At 46.7% G+C, this 21368-nt stretch overlaps 1 protein-coding gene across 1 annotated transcript in view; it reads left to right on the forward strand.

Annotated features, from left to right (window-relative positions):
- The first annotated feature begins 2435 nt into the window (after positions 1-2435).
- The window catches only part of CERK (ceramide kinase), an 89592-nt gene continuing 70659 nt past the window's right edge, over positions 2436-21368 (forward strand). The window contains exon 1 of the mRNA XM_066591890.1: positions 2436-2679. Within this exon, the coding sequence (XP_066447987.1) occupies positions 2529-2679 (151 nt within the window). The 5' untranslated portion in view covers positions 2436-2528. The remainder of the gene's footprint in view (positions 2680-21368) is intronic.

Consider the following 21368-nt stretch of genomic DNA (forward strand, 5'->3'; position numbering starts at 1 on the left):
ACTACTTCTGCACCATGACCACTGTATATAATACTACTGCCACACCATGACCGCTATATAACACTACTGCCGCACCATGTCCACTATGTAACATTACCACCCGTGCTATGACCACTATATAACATTTCCACTGCACCATGACCACTATATAACACTATCGCCGCACCATGACCACTATATAACACTACCGCCGCACCATGACCACTATGTAACACTGCTGCCACGCTATGACCACTATGTAACACTGCCGCCACGCTATGACCACTATGTAACACTACTGCCATGCTATGACCACTATATAACATTTTCGCCGCACCATGACCACTATGTAATACTACCGCCACACCATGACCACTGTGTAATACTACCGCCGCACCATGACCACTGTATAATACTACTGCCGCACCATGACCACTGTATAATACCACCGTCGCACCATGACCACTGTATAATACTACTGCCGCACCATGACCACTGTATATAATACTACCGCCACACAATAACCACTGTATATAATACTACCGCCACACCATGGCCACTGTATATAATAATACCACTGCACCGTGACCACTATGTAACACTACCGCCGCACCATGACCACTATGTAACACTACCGCCGCACCATGACCACTATGTAACACTACCGCCGCACCATGACCACTGTATATAATGCTACCGCCGCACCATGATCACTATATATACTACCACCACACCATGACAACTGTGTAACACTACTTCCGCACTATGATCACTGTATATAATACTACCGCCACACCATAACCACTATATAACACTACCGCTGCACCATGACCACTATGTAACACTACCGCCGCACCATGACCACTATGTAACACTACCGCCGCACCATGACCACTATGTAACACTACCGCCGCACCATGACCACTGTATATAATGCTACCGCCGCACCATGACCACTGTATATAATGCTACTGCCACACCATGACCACTGTATATAATGCTACTGCCGCACCATGACCACTAAATAACACTACCGCCGCACCATGACCACTGCATAGTACTACACCACCACACCATGACCTCTATATAATACCACTGCCAAACCATGACCACTATACAACACTACACCCTGACCACTATATAACACTACCGCCGCACCATGACCAGTATGCAACACTACCGCCACGCTATGACCACTATACAACACTACACCATGACCACTATATAACACTACCGCCGCACCATGACCACTATGTAACACTACCGCCGCACCATGACTACTATATAATACTACCGCCGCACCATGACTACTATATAATACTACCGCCGCACCATGACTACTATATAATACTACCGCCGCACCATGACCACTGTATATAACACTACCGCCGCACCATGACCACTATATAACACTACCGCCGCACCATGACCACTATGTAACACTACCGCCGCACCATGACCACTGTATATAACACTACCGCCGCACCATGACCACTATATAACACTACCGCCGCACCATGACCACTATATAACACTACCGCCGCACCATGACCACTATATAACACTACCGCCGCACCATGACCACTGTATATAATGCTACCGCCGCACCATGACCACTGTATATAATGCTACTGCCGCACCATGACCACTGTATATAATGCTACTGCCGCACCATGACCACTAAATAACACTACTGCCGCACCATGACCACTAAATAACACTACCGCCGCACCATGACCACTGCATAGTACTACACCACCACACCATGACCTCTATATAATACCACTGCCAAACCATGACCACTATACAACACTACACCCTGACCACTATATAACACTACCGCCGCACCATGACCAGTATGTAACACTACCGCCACGCTATGACCACTATACAACACTACACCATGACCACTATATACTACCGCCACACCATGACCACTGTATATAATGCTACTGCCGCACCATAACCACTGTATATAATACTACCGCCGCACCATGACCACTATGTAACACTACCGCCGCACCATGACCACTGTATATAATACTACCGCCACACCATAACCACTGTATATAATACTACCGCTGCACCATGACCACTATGTAACACTACTGCCGCACCATGACCACTATGTAACACTACCGCCGCACCATGACCACTGTATAACACTACCGCCACACCATAACCACTGTATATAATACTACCGCTGCACCATGACCACTATGTAACACTACTGCCGCACCATGACCACTATGTAACACTACCGCCGCACCATGACCACTATATAACCCTGTAATCCATATACATAGAGCGCCCGCCACACTAAATGCCAGCTGTGCCCGGCGCTGCCCAGTCGCAGAGCTCTGGTGTACCGCCAGCTGTGCCCGCACGTCACTCTCTGTTTGCCGCTCGCAGCCCCGCCCACCCGCGACATATTTGCATACGTGCGGACGCTGGAGGTGGGGCCCAGAGCTCCCGTGCAGACAATGGATGTCCCGGACCGCTAGCTGTACCCGGGGTGCAGCGGGTGATGTCCCTGGCCGGCTCACGTCATGGAGCCCGTGCAGCCGCCGTCCCCCCCACTGCTCTGCTCCGTGCTGGCCGTCCGGAGTCACAGCTGCGAAGTGACCCTGGACCCCGGCCGGGCGCTGCTGTCCTGGAGGGAAGTGAGGCCCCGGCGGGGGAGGGACAGCAGCCGAGCGGGTGAGTGCTGCCGGCATTAAGGCCAGTGTATGCTGCAGATGTCTTCCTTGTGCAAGTCCACACCTCCCTAATAACATGTCTTCTTTGTGGGCCGTGTGTGTGCAGGGTGCCAGCCTACCATGCGTGTGTGTGCAGGGTGCCAGCCTACCATGCGTGTGTGTGCAGGGTGCCAGCCTACCATGCGTGTGTGTGCAGGGTGCCAGCCTACCATGCGTGTGTGTGCAGGGTGCCAGCCTGCCATGCATGTGTGCAGGGTGCCAGCCTGCCATGCATGTGTGCAAAGTGCCAGGCTGCCATGCGTATGTGTGCAGGCTGCCATGCGTGTGTGCAGGGTGTTAGGCTGGCATGTGGGTGCACAAAGTGCTATGTGTGTGTGTGTGCGCCTGCAGGATGCCAGGCTGCCATGCGTATGTGTGCAGGCTGCCATGCGTATGTGTGCAGGCTGCCATGCGTATGTGTGCAGGCTGCCATGCGTATGTGTGCAGGCTGCCATGCGTATGTGTGCAGGCTGCCATGCGTGTGTGTGCAGGGTGCCAGGCTGCCATGCGTATGTGTGCAGGGTGCCAGGCTGCCATGCGTATGTGTGCAGGCTGCCATGCGTATGTGTGCAGGCTGCCATGCGTATGTGTGCAGGCTGCCATGCGTATGTGTGCAGGCTGCCATGCGTATGTGTGCAGGCTGCCATGCGTATGTGTGCAGGCTGCCATGCGTGTGTGTGCAGGGTGCCAGGCTGCCATGCGTATGTGTGCAGGGTGCCAGGCTGCCATGCGTGTGTGTGCAGGGTGCCAGGCTGCCATGCGTGTGTGTGCAGGGTGCCAGGCTGCCATGCGTGTGTGTGCAGGGTGCCAGGCTGCCATGCGTGTGTGTGCAGGGTGCCAGGCTGCCATGCGTGTGTGTGCAGGGTGCCAGGCTGCCGTGCGTGCGCGTGTGTGTGCAGGGTGCCAGGCTGCCGTGCGTGCGCGTGTGTGTGCAGGGTGCCAGGCTGCCGTGCGTGCGCGTGTGTGTGCAGGGTGCCAGGCTGCCGTGCGTGCGCGCAAGGTGCCAGGCTGCCATGCTGTGTGTGCAGGCTGCTGTGTGGGCGTGCAGGGTGTTAGGCTGGCGTGTGGGTGCACAGAGTGCTATGTGTGTGTGCCTGCAGGATGCCTGGCTTTGCTGTTCATTGTGGAGCTGTAGGCATGAGCATCATGTATATAATGTATAATTCCCTAAATATCAGTGCCCAGCTGTGCCCCTTCACCTGGCTTATTATTGTGTGTAATGAGATGCAGCATTCTGGTACTGGCCTGGCACTTGTTGGCATTGCCCGCCTCTGCTATAGACAACCTGGTATAAGTTTCTGTACTTCTCCATACTGAGGCTTAGAGGGTGATCTGCATAAAATCTGTGATCATATTGTAGTCTGTGCTGTTCAGCGGGCGATGCCCGGGCACTACAGAAGCTTGGCACCCAGGTCAGCCATTAATAACGGCCATTAAACACTTTGCTTCTGGGTAGGAATAATAAAGCCAGCTGCCGCGGTGTCACCCTGGGTTGTGGACTTGTTTTTGGGGTACTTGGGGGTTATCTGCCAGCACTTCTGTAAGCCGGCGCTCTCCTGCAGGCGGTCGCTGCGTCTCTATCACCCGTATAATATTATACATATTGATGTCTTGGAGAAATAAAGCGTTTAAGGCCGCGCTCTCATGGGCGCTTTTTACCGCGGCTTTTTACACGACGCAGTAATCGCGGTACAAAGCTGCCATTGCTTTCAATGGGGCCTCACAGACCTGCACTCAAAAACGGCAGAAGAAATCGTGGCCTTTAGCTGCCGCCGTAGAGAGAGGGGCATAAGAAACCGTGTTTGAATGGATTTATTGTTTTTACGCATATGTATTGGTGAAACATCTGTGAAGTGAAAGTGGTGACCGATCACCCACAAGTACCGTTCTTAAGGCCCATTTACACGGGCCGATCGCTCAAACGACAGTTTGAGTGACAGCTTTGAGTGATCGTTTCGCATAAACTATTAGGTAGCCCGAGGCTCTTATCTGCGCTCAGATCCTTTGTTCTCCACGGGAAACAATGCTATCAGCACTCCCCATGGAGAACTGCTGATAAGGCTGAAGGACGATTTTTAGGTTGGACTGAATTTAACGATCAGCTAGCAGTGCACGAAAAGCACTTGATGGGCACTCGTTTAGACGCGCCGCTGATCGCTAAAACGATTAGCCTTTTTTTTTTTTTTTAAGCTACCATCGGCTGGTGTAAATGGACCTTCACCATAGTTGTTGGTTGTGTGCTGTCTGAGAATACTGTGGAGGGTCGCTTGAGCTGAAGTCTCCCCCGAGACTGCCGCCATCAATACTTGGCTTTCCCAAGAAGTAACAATTCTGGATCGTCTCTTCTATATGTGTCGCCAACTACATTCCCCGTACAGATTAGACTTCTCAGAACCTGCCGGTAACATATGAGGGTGGCTCGACTTTCACCCAACAGATGATGTCGGTAGAGAGAAGGATGGAGACGCTGAATATCCTTACTCGGGAGATAAGTCGGCGCCACAGCTGTCTGGCTGTAGCTTACTTCCCTAAACCCATGACCATTGGGCTGAGTCGAGCATTCCCATGTATGGGGCAGTCGGTGAAGGTGTATAAGCAGTCTGAAGAGTTTGGCCAGAATGCGCCGCTCAGTCATCCCTTGGCTCCTTCGTATGAACGTTCCAAACCTTAGCGTGCCAGACTAACCCGCAAATCGGATGCTTGTTTGAAGAAGAAACCGTTTTGCGCGTTGCACTACGTGAGAAATGGTTGGCCGATGTTACTGTACACACATCATTTCAGCCAACATGTCTGAAATCTTCCTTTCTGACCAGTCGCATTTTCAGGCAAAAAAATGTCTTTCAGCAGCAAATGCGCAAATTCACAAATCACGGTTGGCTGGTATGTGAATAGGTGTAGAAACTTGTGTTGACATTTGGTTTGACTATCCTCCTTGTCAAAGGGGTGGTTCCCTTCAGTGTATGTAAGGACACCTCTCCGCCCCCCTCCCTCCCAAACTGGTAATACCCTACTTTCCTTTTATTCAAACATTTCCAGGAGGAATAATAGAGGAACGTCGGAACACAGAGTACAAAGACAAGATGCTCCAATGTGTTCCTGAAAGGATTGTGCCAAGCATGATTTTTTTCATGCAAACTATTGGTCTATGTGAAAAAACATGGGGCCGTGTGCTGGTGGTGGGTTACCATGGCCTGCAGATGGCCCTAAATATGGTAGTGTGCACCTAGCCTTAGACACCTGCGTGGTACGTCTATAGACTGGTAGAGATGAGTTCACATCTGCTCCAATCCTTTCTATTGCTCTGTCGTACGAGCAAAATTACTAAACTGATCATATATAACGTATACAAATGTGATGCCAAATGCTGTTATATACAGATGTAGTAATACAGAGAAGCATACGGCCTAGTATAGAAGGCAGTGGCTCCAACACGCATGCAGATATATACAGATGTAGTAATACAGAGAAGCATACGGCCTAGTATAGAAGTCAGTGGCTCCGCGGCTCCTATACATACTGTTATATACAGATGTAGTAATACAGAGAAGCATACGGCCTAGTATAGAAGGCAGTGGCTCCGCGGCTCCTACACTTTGTTATATAACTTTGTATTTCCATGTGCTTCAGATCAGCTCCCATTACATCCCAGCCGCTGACAGAAAAGCCCTGTGTGTGTAATAGGAGTCACTGTATACAAAGATGGAATTGGAGAGCTTCCCTGTTAAAGGGGTTGTCCCGCGAAACAAAGTGGGGGTATACACTTCTGTATGGCCATATTAATGCACTTTGTAATGTACATTGTGCATTAATTATGAGCCATACAGAAGTTATTCACTTACCTGTTCCGTTGCTGGCGTCCTCGTCTCCATGGTGCCGTCTAATTTTCAGCGTCTAATCGCCCGATTAGACGCGCTTGCGCAGTCCAGTCTTCTCCCTTCTAAATGGGGCTGCTCGTGCTGGAGAGCCGCTCCTCGTAGCTCCGCCCTGTCACGTGTGCCGATTCCAGCCAATCAGGAGGCTGGAATCGGCAATGGACCGCACAGAAGACCTGCGGTCCACCGAGGGTGAAGATCCCGGCAGCCATCTTCACAAGGTAAGTAAGAAGTCACCGGAGCGCGGGGATTCGGGTAAGTACTATCCGGTTTTTTTTTTTCAACACCTGCATCGGGTTTGTCTCGCGCCGAACGGGGGGGCTATTGGGGGGAAAAAAAACCCGGTTCGGCGCGCGACAACCCCTTTAAGTCTCATTTAGACACAACGATTATCGATCAAAATTCACTAAAAAGAAGGCTTTTGAGCGATAATCGTTGTGTGTAACTGCACTGACATCGTGCAGCTTTCGTTAGTCACTGATCGTTCTTTTTCAGATCAGCGATGAGCCTTATCAGGAATTCACAGCCGGATACAGCTGATACTATTGTTTCAGCTGGATCCCACTCCCTGAACACAGGTGGGGTATGAAGAACACATCGGTCCAGCTGTGTTCTGCATACCCGGCACAGAGCGCACAGCTTTGTACCAGCTGAGCACTCCATGAACAGCTGGGGTATGAAGAACACAGCGGTCCAGCTGTGCTCTGCATACCCCGCTCGAAGCGCTTGGTAGTATAACACCCGGGCGCACCGAGCAGAAAACAGCTCGATGCAGAAGACAAGCGGCCCTGCTTTTCTTCTGCATACCCCGCTCCGAGCGCTCAGCTGTATAACAGCTGGGTGCTCTGAGCAGAGAATAGCTGGTTTCAGAAGACAAACGGGCCCGCTTGTCTTCTGCATACTCCGCTCAGAGCGCAAAGTGGTCGCTCAATGCTTGAGCGATCACCTTGCACTTAAAGGCACACAACGATTATCGCTCAAAAGACATCTTTGTGTCTAAATGGACCTTTACTCTCTCAGTGCCTGTTCCATATACTCTAAGGCAGTAGGGTAAAACAAATGGGAATCAGAAGTAACAAAACACATTCTGGCTCTCTGACATCTACTGCAGTAGTGCCTTTTTCAGCCCAGCGCCCCCTTTAGGTATTGGGATGGTGGCCAGCGCCCCCCCAAGCCTTACTAGTTTAAACCCAGTCAAAGTTTACCTTGTTTTACAAAGTTAAAAGTTCAAATTAAAATACTGAATGCTTTTTTTGGAAAGTTTTGATAGTGTTTAACAGATTAGCATTAATTGTGAAGACCTGTCTCTAAAAATTACCAAAAGTATTTTAGCTGCTGAAATGTAGGTGCTAAATGTGTAAAAACAGGTTAATTGTGGATACAATAATAAAGGGGTTTTATTGCAGAAGATAATTTTTTGGCGGAAAGCAAGCAATAACATCTTTAATTATCATTCGATAGAAATGTACAACGTATAAAGAAAATGCAAGAACAATGAAATTCGACTAATAATTGCCACAATCAATCTGTGTCATTAATGGCTGCCGTGGGCCTGATGAGCGGACGCCAACTTCACGATATCTGGTTCCATCTTTGTCAACCGCAGGCTCAAGTCCCCCCTTACACATATCTGAAGTTTGTTTCTCACTTTTGTCAGGAGCGACTGAAGCCCCTCTCCTCTAAGTACATAGATAGAAAAGCTAACACGAGCAACTTAGCTTCCTGCCACAGGATAGGCTAGGAATTCTTCATTTTCACCCCAAAACATTCATAGCCATTGTTGGAAAAGTGCTTAGGTTTCGCTATCGTGTTTCAAGTCGATCAACTGCTCTTGACATTCTCCTGCGTCTGGTGAAATGGATTGAGTACCCACGTTGGTATTTCAAGGGTACAGAGATCATGAAACCTAGTTTGCATGTCGTCTTTGGCTTGTTTTGAGGTGTGAGCAAAAAACGTCTTAAGGGCTTATTCAGACGACCATATATCGGCCAAGTATTCACGCCAGCCGATATACGGTGTCCTCATCTGCAGGGGGAGGAGGCTGGAAGAGCCAGGAGCAGTGCTCTTAGCTCCCGCCCCCTCTCTACCTCCTCTCCGCCCCTCTGCACTATTTGCAATGAGAGGAGGCTGGACCGGGCAGGGCTAAGTTCCATGAATTTGCTCTGCCCCCATCCTGCCTCCCCTCATTACTTTTTGCCGGCCCTGCTGGCTTACGGTGAGGGTTACTTTTCACCCAAAGCCGGCAAAAAGCAATGTACAGTGTGCACCTAGGACCTTCATCTCTTGACCCAATCTGGAGCTGAGGGTGTTAGAGGGGCGTTCCTCCTGTCAAACCCCTAGCTTTTAGTGGCGTCTAGCTACATTAATACCTGTAAGTGATTCATATGAAAATAATTGCCTCGGTTTTTTATCGGTTTCAGATTTCACCGATTGTTTTCGGACGGATTATTGATGAAATCCGAGGTAGCCCTACTAATTTTTAGAAAAATGAAGTTAGTGGACGAAAAAAAAAACAAACACAGAATGCCTCCCTACCACCCCTTCTCGTTCCACCGCCCCCCTTGAGAAGTAAAAACGCCCTCCAGTGGGCAATAACGCCCATGTTGAGAAGCGCTGATCTAGCGCATCGCATTCACCATGTCCCAGTTATTTATTTATTTTTGTGTATTTATGCTCTTTTTCCATAACATCTGGCTCACCTTCTTTCTATGTAATCTGTTAAAAACTTAAAGAATTCTACCTAGTGTTTCTTATTTTGTAGTGGCCCTCAATGACAGCCTGTATTATATATGCCATTAGCCTAGGTTCACACAGGGCGGATTTGCCGCGGTTCTGCCGCAACAGATCCGCCCGCGGCCGCTAATCTCGGGATTAGCCAGCCATGTGGACGAGATTTCTCAGAAACCTCGTCCACATGGGACGGCTAATCCGCTGCGGTAAATCCGGTTGAAGCTGCGGCCGCCGCAGCCGCGGCTTCAAAAGAAGCAGCATGTCTGTTTACTTTCGTTTTTTTGTTTATTTATGTCACGGCCGCGCTTTCCTCTATGGGAGAGCCGGCCGCAACGGAAAAGCATGCGACCGGGTCGCTTCAAAGCCGCCGTGGCTTAAACCGCGGCGGTTCTCCCGGCGGAAATCTCGCGGTTTTTGCTGCGGCCAAACCGCGAGATTTCCGACGGGAATCCGCCCTGTGTGAACCCAGCCTTAGACTCGGACTACAGATCACCCGAGCAGGCGCAGACACTCTGCAAAGAATGTTGGGAGATTTCATCTCTGCAGCCTGCGGATATGTGAATGCAACCGCAGCAATCCTGTTAAACTGAATGGATCTGTTCAGCAGCAGCAGAGATTTCTGTACTAGATCTGCCATGTGTGACTATAGCCCAATACAGACTGCTCAGGATTACTGCCATGTAACTAATGCGTAATATGTACCCGTAGTATAATGTCTTTTCTCAGTGTGTAGAGGTAGAAATAATGAGTTTATCTGCTGAGAGCGGCAGCTTTAGTTGATGACACTTTTCAAGTATAAGGGCGAGCACCCACTGGCGTTTTTTTACCTGCGTTTTGCGTTTTGCGTTTTTCCTGCACAGGCATAGAGATAACATGTGTTCCTGTCCACTGGCGTTTTTTTTGCGTTGCGTTTGCGTTTTTAACATAGGAACTGTCAGTTGCATATGTGTCCTTATTTTTCTCCTAATGCACCCATGAAAGTCAATGGAAATTAATGGAAACGCCGCGAAGACGCCGCGAAAAACGCGCGGAAAAATCGCGGGAAACGCGGCGAAAACGCTGCGTTTTTTTCCCGCGGAAAACGCAAACGCCAGTGGGTGCTCGCCCAAAGGCCTCCTGTTCACAGGCGAATTTTCACTGCGTTCCCCGCGGCGATAATCCGGCCACGGGAAAAGCGGTAAACGCTTTCCGTAGACTTGCTATGGAAAGCGCAGCTCCAGTGTCCACGAATGGAGAATCATAGCGATTCTCCGCTCGTTGAATTTAAATCGCAGCATGCTGTGACTTGCCACAGTTCTCCACGGTGAGCCTATCTGTCAGATCTCACCTGCTTCCCGGTGGCTGCCCTTGCGGCGGAGATCTGCCGTGGGATATCGCTACGCCCGTGGACTGGGGCCCTAAATGCACAGGCTGCAGTTCTGCACTGAGCAGGTCTGTGATTGCACAGCTGCAGGATGGGGATGTGAGGTTTGCTAGCGTGTAGTAGGAAGTCGCTCTGACGGGGGCTTCCGAACTTACAAATGAGGAAGCTGTTGCGACTGCTATATCTGTCTGCTTTCACACATTCATTGGGGCTGATTTCAGGGTTTTTGTTTCTCTGCTCTGTTATGAAACAAGAATAAACGAATCCATTTTTTTTCTCCATTGAGTTCAACAGGTTTTTCAAAAACGAAAGGGGGTGGGGATGGAGCGAAAAATCGCATCACCACGCACGAACGTGCAATTTTTGTGCCATGAGTTAACAGAAAGTCCTGTTAACTGTTGCGCTAAAAAATAGTGCAACGCAGTGATGTGATGGGAGATTATTCTCAGGAAAAAGCATCACTGACGCTCACGCACAGGTGCAGTGTATTTATTTATTTTTTTTCTTCTGCTTTCCAATGGAACTCACAGTCCATCCGCAATTCAATTGCGAACGGGCTGTGGATTGGACGGCTTCCATTGACTTCAATGGAAGCTGTCTGTGCGGGATCCACAGTAAAAAAGGAGCATGCTGCGATTTTTAATTTTTTTTTGTGTGTTTTATTTCACTTGCAGACTCCCATGTATCCCTATGGGCGGCTTAATTTACCGATCTTCTGCACAGGTGACCCGCATGGATTTCACAAACCCTGCATACCTGTCTTTTGTACGGTCGATGGGCCGCCGGCGTGCATGCACAGTATAGATTCCCCCTACGCCTCCGATGATGCGGATACCGCGGCTTTTCTGCAATGATAATTATGGAAGGACTTCGGATTTTCATCCTCAAGCGGAAACCACAGCTGGTTTCTGCTCGTGTGCATTAAAAATCACTTTTCCATTGTATGCTATGGATTCTGCAGCAAACATCCGCTCGTGTGCATGAGCCCTTAGCCTTGTTTATACTGCGGATTCTTTAAGACACCCAGTGCCAATTTATCCAAGGAAATCCAACCTGTCTGCAGATATCTGTCCAGATGTATCCTAGCAGGGCAGATTTGGTTAATACTTCTGTAAGATATCTACGTTTAGGTTGCAAGTATTTGGTTTCATAGTGATGCATGCATTGGCACTTTGTTACATTGTTCTCAATAGTTAATAAAGGAAAATCTAAACAATGCCATGAATATGCAGCCTACTAAAGATACATGTAGCTTTAAGAGCAACGAAAAGAAAGTTGTCTCAAGACATTGCAAGATGATGTATCTTACATTATGTATATGTCCCTGTGTCTCTCCTTCTGTTTGTTTAGAACTGCGCTAACCGTCCTCCTAACCAGCCTGTTCTCCGCACATAGAGCCGGATGATTTTTTTTCCCTGTAAACTCTGGACTTAGGTTGAACCCATATCGATTAGACTGATTGATAGCAAGTCGGATGTATAATTTCCTTACAAGCATTCTGTTAAATCAACCGACTGTCTAGAAAAATCCCAGTAAAATGTCCCTAATGTCAGGTTAGCATAAAGGGTCTTGTTGGTCCTTGAAAATCAATATCCCAGAGGTCCAACAGAGCTCAATTAATGACAAACACATTAGCATTTCCTGGTTTATCATCTCTGTGTAGAAAACATATATATATATATATAATAAAATGTAGATTTCCCTGCCCAGATGGTAATGTTTTCCTTGAGGAAAGGGGTCACTGTGGCGAATCAAATCTGGAGATGTACTGCGATTGTACCATAGTGTATTGGCTGGTGAACAGATCAGCAGTCCATACAATCAGGTCCCTCATACTATGTTTATATCTTCTATCGTTAGTCCCATTAGTCTTGCTTGTTTCTATAGCAATTGTGCTCTTTGGAGACTTGAGAATTGCAGAAGTGATCTTTGCATGAGTTGTGCTTGGGCCTCCTAGGGTGGACAAATGTCTACAAATTAGAATTCACATAGTTTCTAATTGAAGTCTGTTAAAAACTGAATAGTTATTTTTATTTTATCTCCTGGGATCTAGAATGAAGTTTTATTCTGGATAATTTTGCAAAGAAATCTAGAGAGCCATCTGGTCGATGCAGCTCATCCAGCTGCGGCTATGGACACAAAGCTTTGTGTAGCTTCATACTAGACATTCAGGTGCTACAATCCTGTCGTCGTATCCACTTATAGGAGTCGTTTTATAAAATAATGTGGAGAACAATGCCGCTCTTGTAATACTGGTAATCTAGCCAGCCAGCTCCATGCCAGTGGCTTGTTTTTGATTTTTCTTTTCAGTCTGTATCTGCAAATACAGCAGTAATCTACAGTATCTCCCTGGACGATGCTTACAGGGCAATTGAAAGTACAGCCCTTTTGTAGAAGAGAACCTTAAAGGGGTTGTCTCGCGAAAGCAAGTAGGGTTATACACTTCTGTATGGCCATATTAATGCACTTTGTAATGTACATCGTGCATTAAATATGAGCCATACAGAAGTTATTCACTTACCTGCTCCGTTGCTAGCGTCCTCGTCGCCATGGTTCCGTCTAATTTCGGGGTCTTCTTGCTTTTTTAGACGCGCTTGCGCTGTGCGGTCTTCTCCCTGCGGCTCTGCTCGGCAGCATTGGCGTTTTGGCTCCACCCCCTTGTACGCATCATCACGTAGCTCCGCCCCCGTCACGTGCCGATTCCAGCCAATCAGGAGGCTGGAACCGGCACACGTCATGGTGCGGAGCTACGCGATGACGCGTACAAGGGGGCGGAGCCAAAACGCCGATGCTGCCGAGCCGAAGGGAGAAAACCCATCTGCGCAAGCGCGTCTAAAAAAGCAAGAAGACCCCGAAATTAGACGGAACCATGGCGACGAGGACGCTAGCAATGGAGCAGGTAAGTGAATAACTTCTGTATGGCTCATATTTAATGCACGATGTATATTACAAAGTGCATTAATATGGCCATACAGAAGTGTATAACCCCACTTGATTTCGTGAGCCAACCCCTTTAAGCACCATTTAGATGGGATGACTTTTGGGCAAACTATGCCTGACACTCATCCCCGCATGTACTCGCTCACCTGCTGTTGCACAGGAGCGGGTATCGCTGGCTCACAGCGCGGTGGCTGCAGGAGATTTCTCTCCCCGCTCTCCCCCGCCCTTCTCCATTCATTTAACATAGCGGACATTCAGTGCTGAACGGCTGCTATTTACACTGAACGATCATTGTTCAGGATTTTATGCAGCTTACCGTAATTAGGCCTCCCTCACTCAGACAGTTTTTATGGCAATTAGCGTGGCTCTTTCAGCACCGCACTAATCACAGTATAAAGCTCTCATTGTTTTCAATGGGACCACTCGGACAGTCTGTTCTATTTTTGAGCATTTAGCGCTCCTCATCAATGATGAGTGCTAAAAACCGACGTTGGCCGCAGCATCGCTATCGCCTGAAAACAAAATTAAAACGTGGCAAGGCGCAATGCATGTGTGAGGGAGGCCTTATTGCGATGTGCATGGCCCATTAGCAAACCCCACAAGAAGAAATCAGCTGGCGTCTGGATCTGGTGATCTTGGCAGCCACACATTTTTCTAGATTAATCTGTCGACGAAATACCTTCCAATTTCCCTCACGTTTGTATTCGATGTGTGGCATGTTGTGCCATTTTCTTCTTAAAGGTAACCTTCGGTTTATTTATCTCAAATTTTTTTCACCAATTTGAATACAGGATTTTGTCGGTACCCTACCTTTATCAAACGTCGAATACTCTGATGTTTAAATGAACCCATTCTCCAGAATTCGCGAGCAATAAACACTCAGTACGGACTATGTGCCACACTGAGTCTGAGCCCTGTTTGTACCTATAATCTCAAGACGTAACCGTCAATCTACTTTGCTGAGAGGTGCAATGGTTGGATAGGCGTAGGGCTGGATTTATAAAACTGTCTAAAACAAAGCAGTCTTTGTTGCCTATAGCAGCCAATCACAGCTGAGATTATATTCCTTATTGTGCGCTTGAAAGGATAAAGCTGCTCTGCGATTGGGTGACAGACAGGTTTTTCTTGTAGACCGGTCTCAAAAATCTCCTCTAATTTTTATCCCTGTATAGTTCCCTATTGAAATTAACAAAAATATTCAAGTTAGCGTAAAAATTGCCCTGCACTATGTGAATAGCCACCCTCTACCATGTCATTTGTGAAGGATTTCAATCATTTCTCATCCGTGACTGTGTCCACCTTTAATAAAGTGAAACCCTATATTGTGCAATTCCCCAAAAATTCTAGCAAGTACTAGCAGTGTTTTATAAAAACTGACTAGTTCGAGCCTATTTGTTAAAGTGGACACTGACTCTAAGTAGCTGGCCTGATTTATACTAGTGATGTATTTAGATTAGTTACAGGGGTGAAGCTAAAGGGAATGAACTAGAAACTGTTGTGCCACGGCCCTGTTGTCTGAGCGGGTCCAGAAGCCCCTTGTCTCACCAGTATTATAAATTGCATATGGGGCAGCTGTTATAGATTTGGCATCGGGTGCTTCAAGTTATGACTTTGGTTAGGTCCCCATGTCCCTCTTGAAAAAACAAACTTAAATTGGACCCTTTTATTCCTGCAGAAAAAACAAAAAAAACAATAAACCTCTTCTCTTCCAGGAGGTAAATCGCACACTGAAAGGGGCCGACTGTTTTTTCCACCACCTTTTGTGCAATTGGACATGACAACTATTCCATTCAAAAGAAACACTTAAAATATTTAGTTGCAGTAAAAAAATCTTCATGCCAGCTTGATGCTTTTGGGTCCATAATGCCACAGATGTCCTATGGTCTGCAGCATTCTTCCTACAGATAGTCCGTTTTTGGTACTGGCTTCCACCTGCTATACTGCATAGCAAGTAGTACCCATGTTCCAAAGAAGAGTGTCACTTGCAAGCTACTCAGTATTTTACTAAGCATGGTCCAAACAATGGTGACATTTGAAAGTGTTACGCCCAGAAGGAATTGTTGGAATTTCATGAAACATGGTAGATATGTCATACCCAGAGAAAACTCTGCCATAGTCGTTGTGTGTGTTCAATTACGGATACCACGACACCAAATATGTGGGGTTTTAATCTTATAAACTTTCTTAGTTTTTTTTTTTTAACACTTTATATTGCTGTAGGGGGACTTGTACCATAACAGCTATGGTCGCTATGGTAAAGCATTGCGGGACTTCAGTTTTGCAATGCCTTATCGCTTGTAATAGCGATTATAGGCAATGGCAAAGCAGGATGGCTGCATCTGGCATCCTATTGCCATGGCAACCAATCGGTCTTCCCCCCATTATATCGCATATATCGCAGGGGTCCGATGTCACAGAGAGATCATACTCCCGCTGTGAACCCTTTACATGCCGCAATCTGCATTAATCGGGGTACATAAGGCGTTAATAGCGGGGGTCGCTGTTTCTATTCACCCTTACTGTTGTAGCGGGAGGCCGGCTATCAGTAACAGCCAGCTCTCGCTGCCAGGGGATTTTTTCTGACCTTTCGCTATCCCCAGGGCGTAAGGTTGCATCCTGTTGTGTTAAGTACCCTGCAGCCAGGACCTACACTTATGCCCTATGGCATTAAGGAGTTAAAACAATGTAGCATTTTGCATAACAAAGGGCCCCATAATTTGCATACAATTACAAGTACTTCATCCAATTTTTTTGATTACTCAATACCCTTCAAATGCAGATGTGTTGATCCAAGTTTCATGTACTTTCTGCAGCTCTGTCTGGGTGTAACTATGTAAACCTCCACCAGTGTAGTAATCCCCAAGTCACTGTCGCTGAGACGCAAGTTCAGGGACGAAAGTGCCGCTGTTCCTGGGGTAAACTTGTGCAACCCTTTAGCTTGCCTTAAGAATGTCTGGCTCTCCTCCCATCGTAATTCTCTCTGGCATAGGACAAAATGCAACAATGGAAACTGATGCCAAAATTGATCCCAAGGTTTCCTATGTGAACAGGTTTGTGCCTGGCGGCATCCGTTTTGATGCCGGATGTGTCCCTGGGCTGGACAGAAAAACATTATGTGCATTGATTTTGTCAGCCGTGGATGCCAGATGGGGCGGTAAGTGTTATAAAAGTCATTGGTTGTGTCCCACTGAGATGTAACAAAAATGTCTGTCACAACTAAAAGTGGCTATTTAATTTATATAGGACTCTCTGAAAGCGGGCGGCTTTACGATGTCTGCCGTGGACTCGTCAGCTCCTTATGGATACTACGGGCAGGTTTGCAGAATATGAAATTCCTCTGCCTGCCCTGCTGTATTTCTTAGATTTCTCTTGGGACCAATATACTTAATGCAAAGTATTAGTTAATTGTTAATGGGGAAATTGCTATTCTATTCTGAATCGTGGCTCCAAGAATTGTTACTATTTCTGTTCAATGTTGTGTAGAAGGGTTAGAAGGTGATCCGCATGTTAACCAAAAACATGTCTAGGTTATTTCTGTGTACGTTTTTTACGTTCCTCTTTAAAATAGATTGGCGAGGGAGGAACTGACTCATTAACTATATCTGTCTCTGGAGGACTGTATTGTTATGCAGTATTCATACATTATGGTAATGATTAATGAATAATTTACAGCAGAGACGGTGATAAATCTTACGCTGCCTGGCAATTAAAACTTCAGCTTTTACTGTGTGTCAAATATTACTGTACAGTAGTAGTTTTTAATATCCTCTGGGTGTATTATGTTCTGTAAAGCAAAAAAAATGCTGTAAATATGTCAGGTTTGCCAAGTTTAGTACATGGTTTGTATTGTCACTGACCCTACAGGTTCGGAAGTACTGTTCTTGAACCATTTCCTAATTGTCTGTAGCTACTACATAACGTTTGGCTGTGACCTGTAGAGTAGTTGTTTATGCAATGTACGTAGTGGTATATTGTTATACACCAGCGGTTCCATAGTGTGTGATAGTCCTGTGAAGTTTCATTGTAGCTAATATTACATAAAGCAAAATCGAAACAAACATGCCACTTGCCTCTAATAATAAAGTGACCCTCTGGTCCCCGGGACAGAATTTATCCTGGCACCGCATGGGTGCGTTAAAAAGGCCCCATTGAAATCGACGGGAGCGTTGTACTGTGGTTAGTGCAGCGCTCAAGATGCCATGCTAATCGCGGTAAAAAGCGGTATGTGTGAGGAGCAGCTTTAGGGCTCCTTCACACTGGCAAGAAAATCGCACAATGTTCTCGTGATGCAAGAGTGAATTTCATTGGTTTTATTCTCATTTGCGATGTTTTCACTCCTGCTTTGCTGCGTGAAAAAAATCATAGCTTCTCCATTCTTTTTGCGATATCGCCCACTGTTCCAAATGGGCTGGTGGCAGCAGCACCGGCCCCAGTGAAAGCAATGGGAGAAGACTCCGATCCTTTGCCGTGGCTGTGACTGCCGCAGCAGAGTGTTCATTCAGTCATGCAGGGATGGTGGTTTCACCTTGTTGGCAATGCGGCCGGCAGCAGCAGCGCTGGCCCCATTGAAAACTGGTGCAAACATCGCGATCTCCTGCCGCAGCTGTGACAGCCGCGGCAGGGATGTAGGGAACCTCTGCAGGGATGAAGGGAACCTCCGCAGTGATGCGAGGCTGTTTCCTTGTGAAAATATGTCTCATCCAGGGATTTTCAGAAGGATTGCTAGGGCGATATTTGCTGTGACTTATGGCCCGAGAGATCGCCCTCGCCAGTGTGAAGAGGCCCTTAGACTACCAATGCACAGTGTGCATTAGGCAATCAGAGAAGTGCTGTGGCCATCTTAGACCGGCAACTGGTCATGGGAACCAGCAGATACGCAGCAGAAGTGTAAGGCCTGTTTCACATGGGCTGCAATAGCGCACGATTTTGTAGTGATGCGACATTGCTACAAATTGCATGTATGTGAAACTCATGGTTTCCAATGGGTTCTATCAGGCTACAAAACATCTTATGTGCAGGAACCCATTGGAAACCATGGGCTTCACATTGTAGCTATGATTTTGCATCCCGTGCGGATGCATCCTGAAGCCCATGGTCTCCAATGGGTTCTTTCACATGAGAGATGTTTTGTAGCCTGAAAGAACCCATTGGAAACCATGAGCTTCACATACATGCAATTTTTGTGGCCCGTGTGAAATGGGCTTAAGAAAGGAGAACACCAGGTAACCTTACCACGTCGCACGCCAAACCTAAGATACGTTTTGTCCCAGGACTGGGGTGTCACTTTAAATATAAAATGAGCAGCTAATATAAGTGAAGCATGGAGCACTTTTATTGTGAAAGTCAGCTGTGATCTTGGATCACAGGCGTCACTAAGGCCCCCTTTCATGAGCGTATGCATATTTACGTGCGCCTGAGCTCTGCATATTTGTGGAACGTACAATATTTTTTTTGCGCTCGCATTGGCGCGTATTTTACTGTATTTTTTTTCCACGCGCAAGGCATGGGCATTTTCGTGCAGTAAAAAAATGGGCACTGATTTGAAATGGCTAATTAGTCCGAGTTCCGTAGGGGGTGGGGGTTTCCTGCGGAATTACGCAGTGTTTCGCACATCTCCTAAAATATTTTGCGTGCATATACGCATCCACATTGTCTTCTATGGGGACCTTTTGGTGCGCAGGAAAATAGAGCATGCTGTATTTTTTTTATTTACATTTTTTGCGCAACAGAAATGTGCAGGACAAATTAGTGCATGTAAATGAGTCCCTCAAAATCAATAGGTTCTATTCTGTGTATTGTGTGCGCAAATTTTGCATACACAAAAATGCCAATGTGCAGGGGGCCTAAAGCGCCAAAGGTAAGACCACAGATGATTTTCACAATAAGAGACACAACCTCTTTGACATGCTTAGATTTCTCATATGGGAAACATGACATAACATTTGACTAAAAATGCCATTGGTTGATAAGTTTTGTCAGATTTTCATTAACAAAGTACCAAAGTTGTCTCCTCATCCATGGGTCTTTGACATGAGAAGATCATTTCAATTTAGATTTCTCTTTGCAGCTTTGAGAGATGGGAGAAAATGAAACTCCACTCTTTATCCTCAAGTGTCTTCATTTTTCATCCGACTTTAAGAAGAAAATTCAATATGGAAGTTTGATGAAACTTCTGTAGCTGTGAACAAGCGGTTACTGACCAAATGAAATGGTCAAATGAGAAAACTTGTGCTAGATCATTAAAACTGGCTATCTGAGGTCTGGAGTAAAGGCCCTTTTACACAGGCCGGCAGTCTAACAGCTGCACGAGCGCTAACGTCACCACTAAGGTCGTTGGGGCTTGTGCAGCACTTTCAAACTGGGCTTCTCGCTCAGTGCTTCCTATGGGAAGCACGAAAAGCCAGCGAATGCTAACATGGTCATTTAAGCTGATAAAAAAAAAAAGGTTAAACGACTGCTAACGACAAGTGAGCGATAGTTTCACTTTCACACGTAACGATTATCGTTGCGTGTAAAAGGGCTTTTAGTCTACAGACTGATAAATTTTAAGTTGCCCATACACCTTCGGTAGCTGTCGGCCCACTGCTTGTTCCACTAATGGTTATTCCTACCAACTCCATTACATGTGCATGCTTGCTTCAACTGAACATGCATGTGGTTTCAGAAAAGCGAGAGGGGAGTAAGCCAGAGCCAGACACTTCAGGCGGCTGCTTATCTCTGAGTGAGAATATATGGACATGCCATATACCTCTCTTCCATGGCATTGTCTGTCAGGGGGTTGGCACTTTCCCATGCACCTAATGTAGCCAGTCCAATAGGAATTAATGGGTGCTGTTGATTCTTTCCTCTTATGTTTGTGGGCACCTTAATAAAGAAAATAACCCTTTACATTGTTGTAATGTTCAAGACTTGCCAAACAAAGATGCTACTAGTATTCTCAGAACAATGCACTGACCACTTCAGAGCTGGACCCTTGACATGAATGTGTTCAGAATTACATGGATCTTGAGCAGAACAATTCAATCAACATCTAAAGCCCCATCCCCATGTCGGTATTTGGACTCTATACAATCTCCAACGCCATAGTATAGTACCCATTGACATAAACACTGAAGTATGCCTCTGGTATTATATGGAGGTGGTATGCTACATTAGACATTTTATTTCTCAAGTACTCCTTTTCTATGGAGCACCATATGATGGCATATGGAGTCAGGAAGGAATTTTTTTCCCCTTTTTTAAAAGGGGAAAATTGGCTTCTACCTCATTGCATTTTTTCCCTTTCTCTGGATCAACATTGGGGGTAATGGGCTCAACTGAATAGATGGATGTAAGGCCAAAAAATACATATTATGTTACTATATGGAGTTCTTTAAAGATCCGTAGTCACTGGGAGTCTGTCTTCACAAAAATGTGTGCACACATCTCTGTTCTTAAGGCTAACTTAACACTAGCAAGTACAATATGAAGCTGTCAATCCCGCCCCCATATTGCGCTCCCCGCCATGAGAATTCCCAGAGAATGTGAGGCGTTTTCATGTCAAAACCACCTTGTATCACTTCAGGAAAGAAGCAGTCCTTTGTCACGGCTGTCAGCCGTGGCAGAGGATCGCAGAGTTTCTCCCATTGTTTTAAATGGGAGACATCACATCGCGTGCACCTAGTATGAGGTGTGATGCTGCCGCTGCCCTAATTGAAAACAATGGGGCTGTGATGTGAGATCATGCAGCAAGATAGAACATGCCAG

The sequence above is a fragment of the Eleutherodactylus coqui genome, chromosome 2 (assembly GCF_035609145.1).
Source record: "Eleutherodactylus coqui strain aEleCoq1 chromosome 2, aEleCoq1.hap1, whole genome shotgun sequence".
In the NCBI taxonomy this organism is placed as follows: Eukaryota; Metazoa; Chordata; class Amphibia; order Anura; family Eleutherodactylidae; genus Eleutherodactylus; species Eleutherodactylus coqui.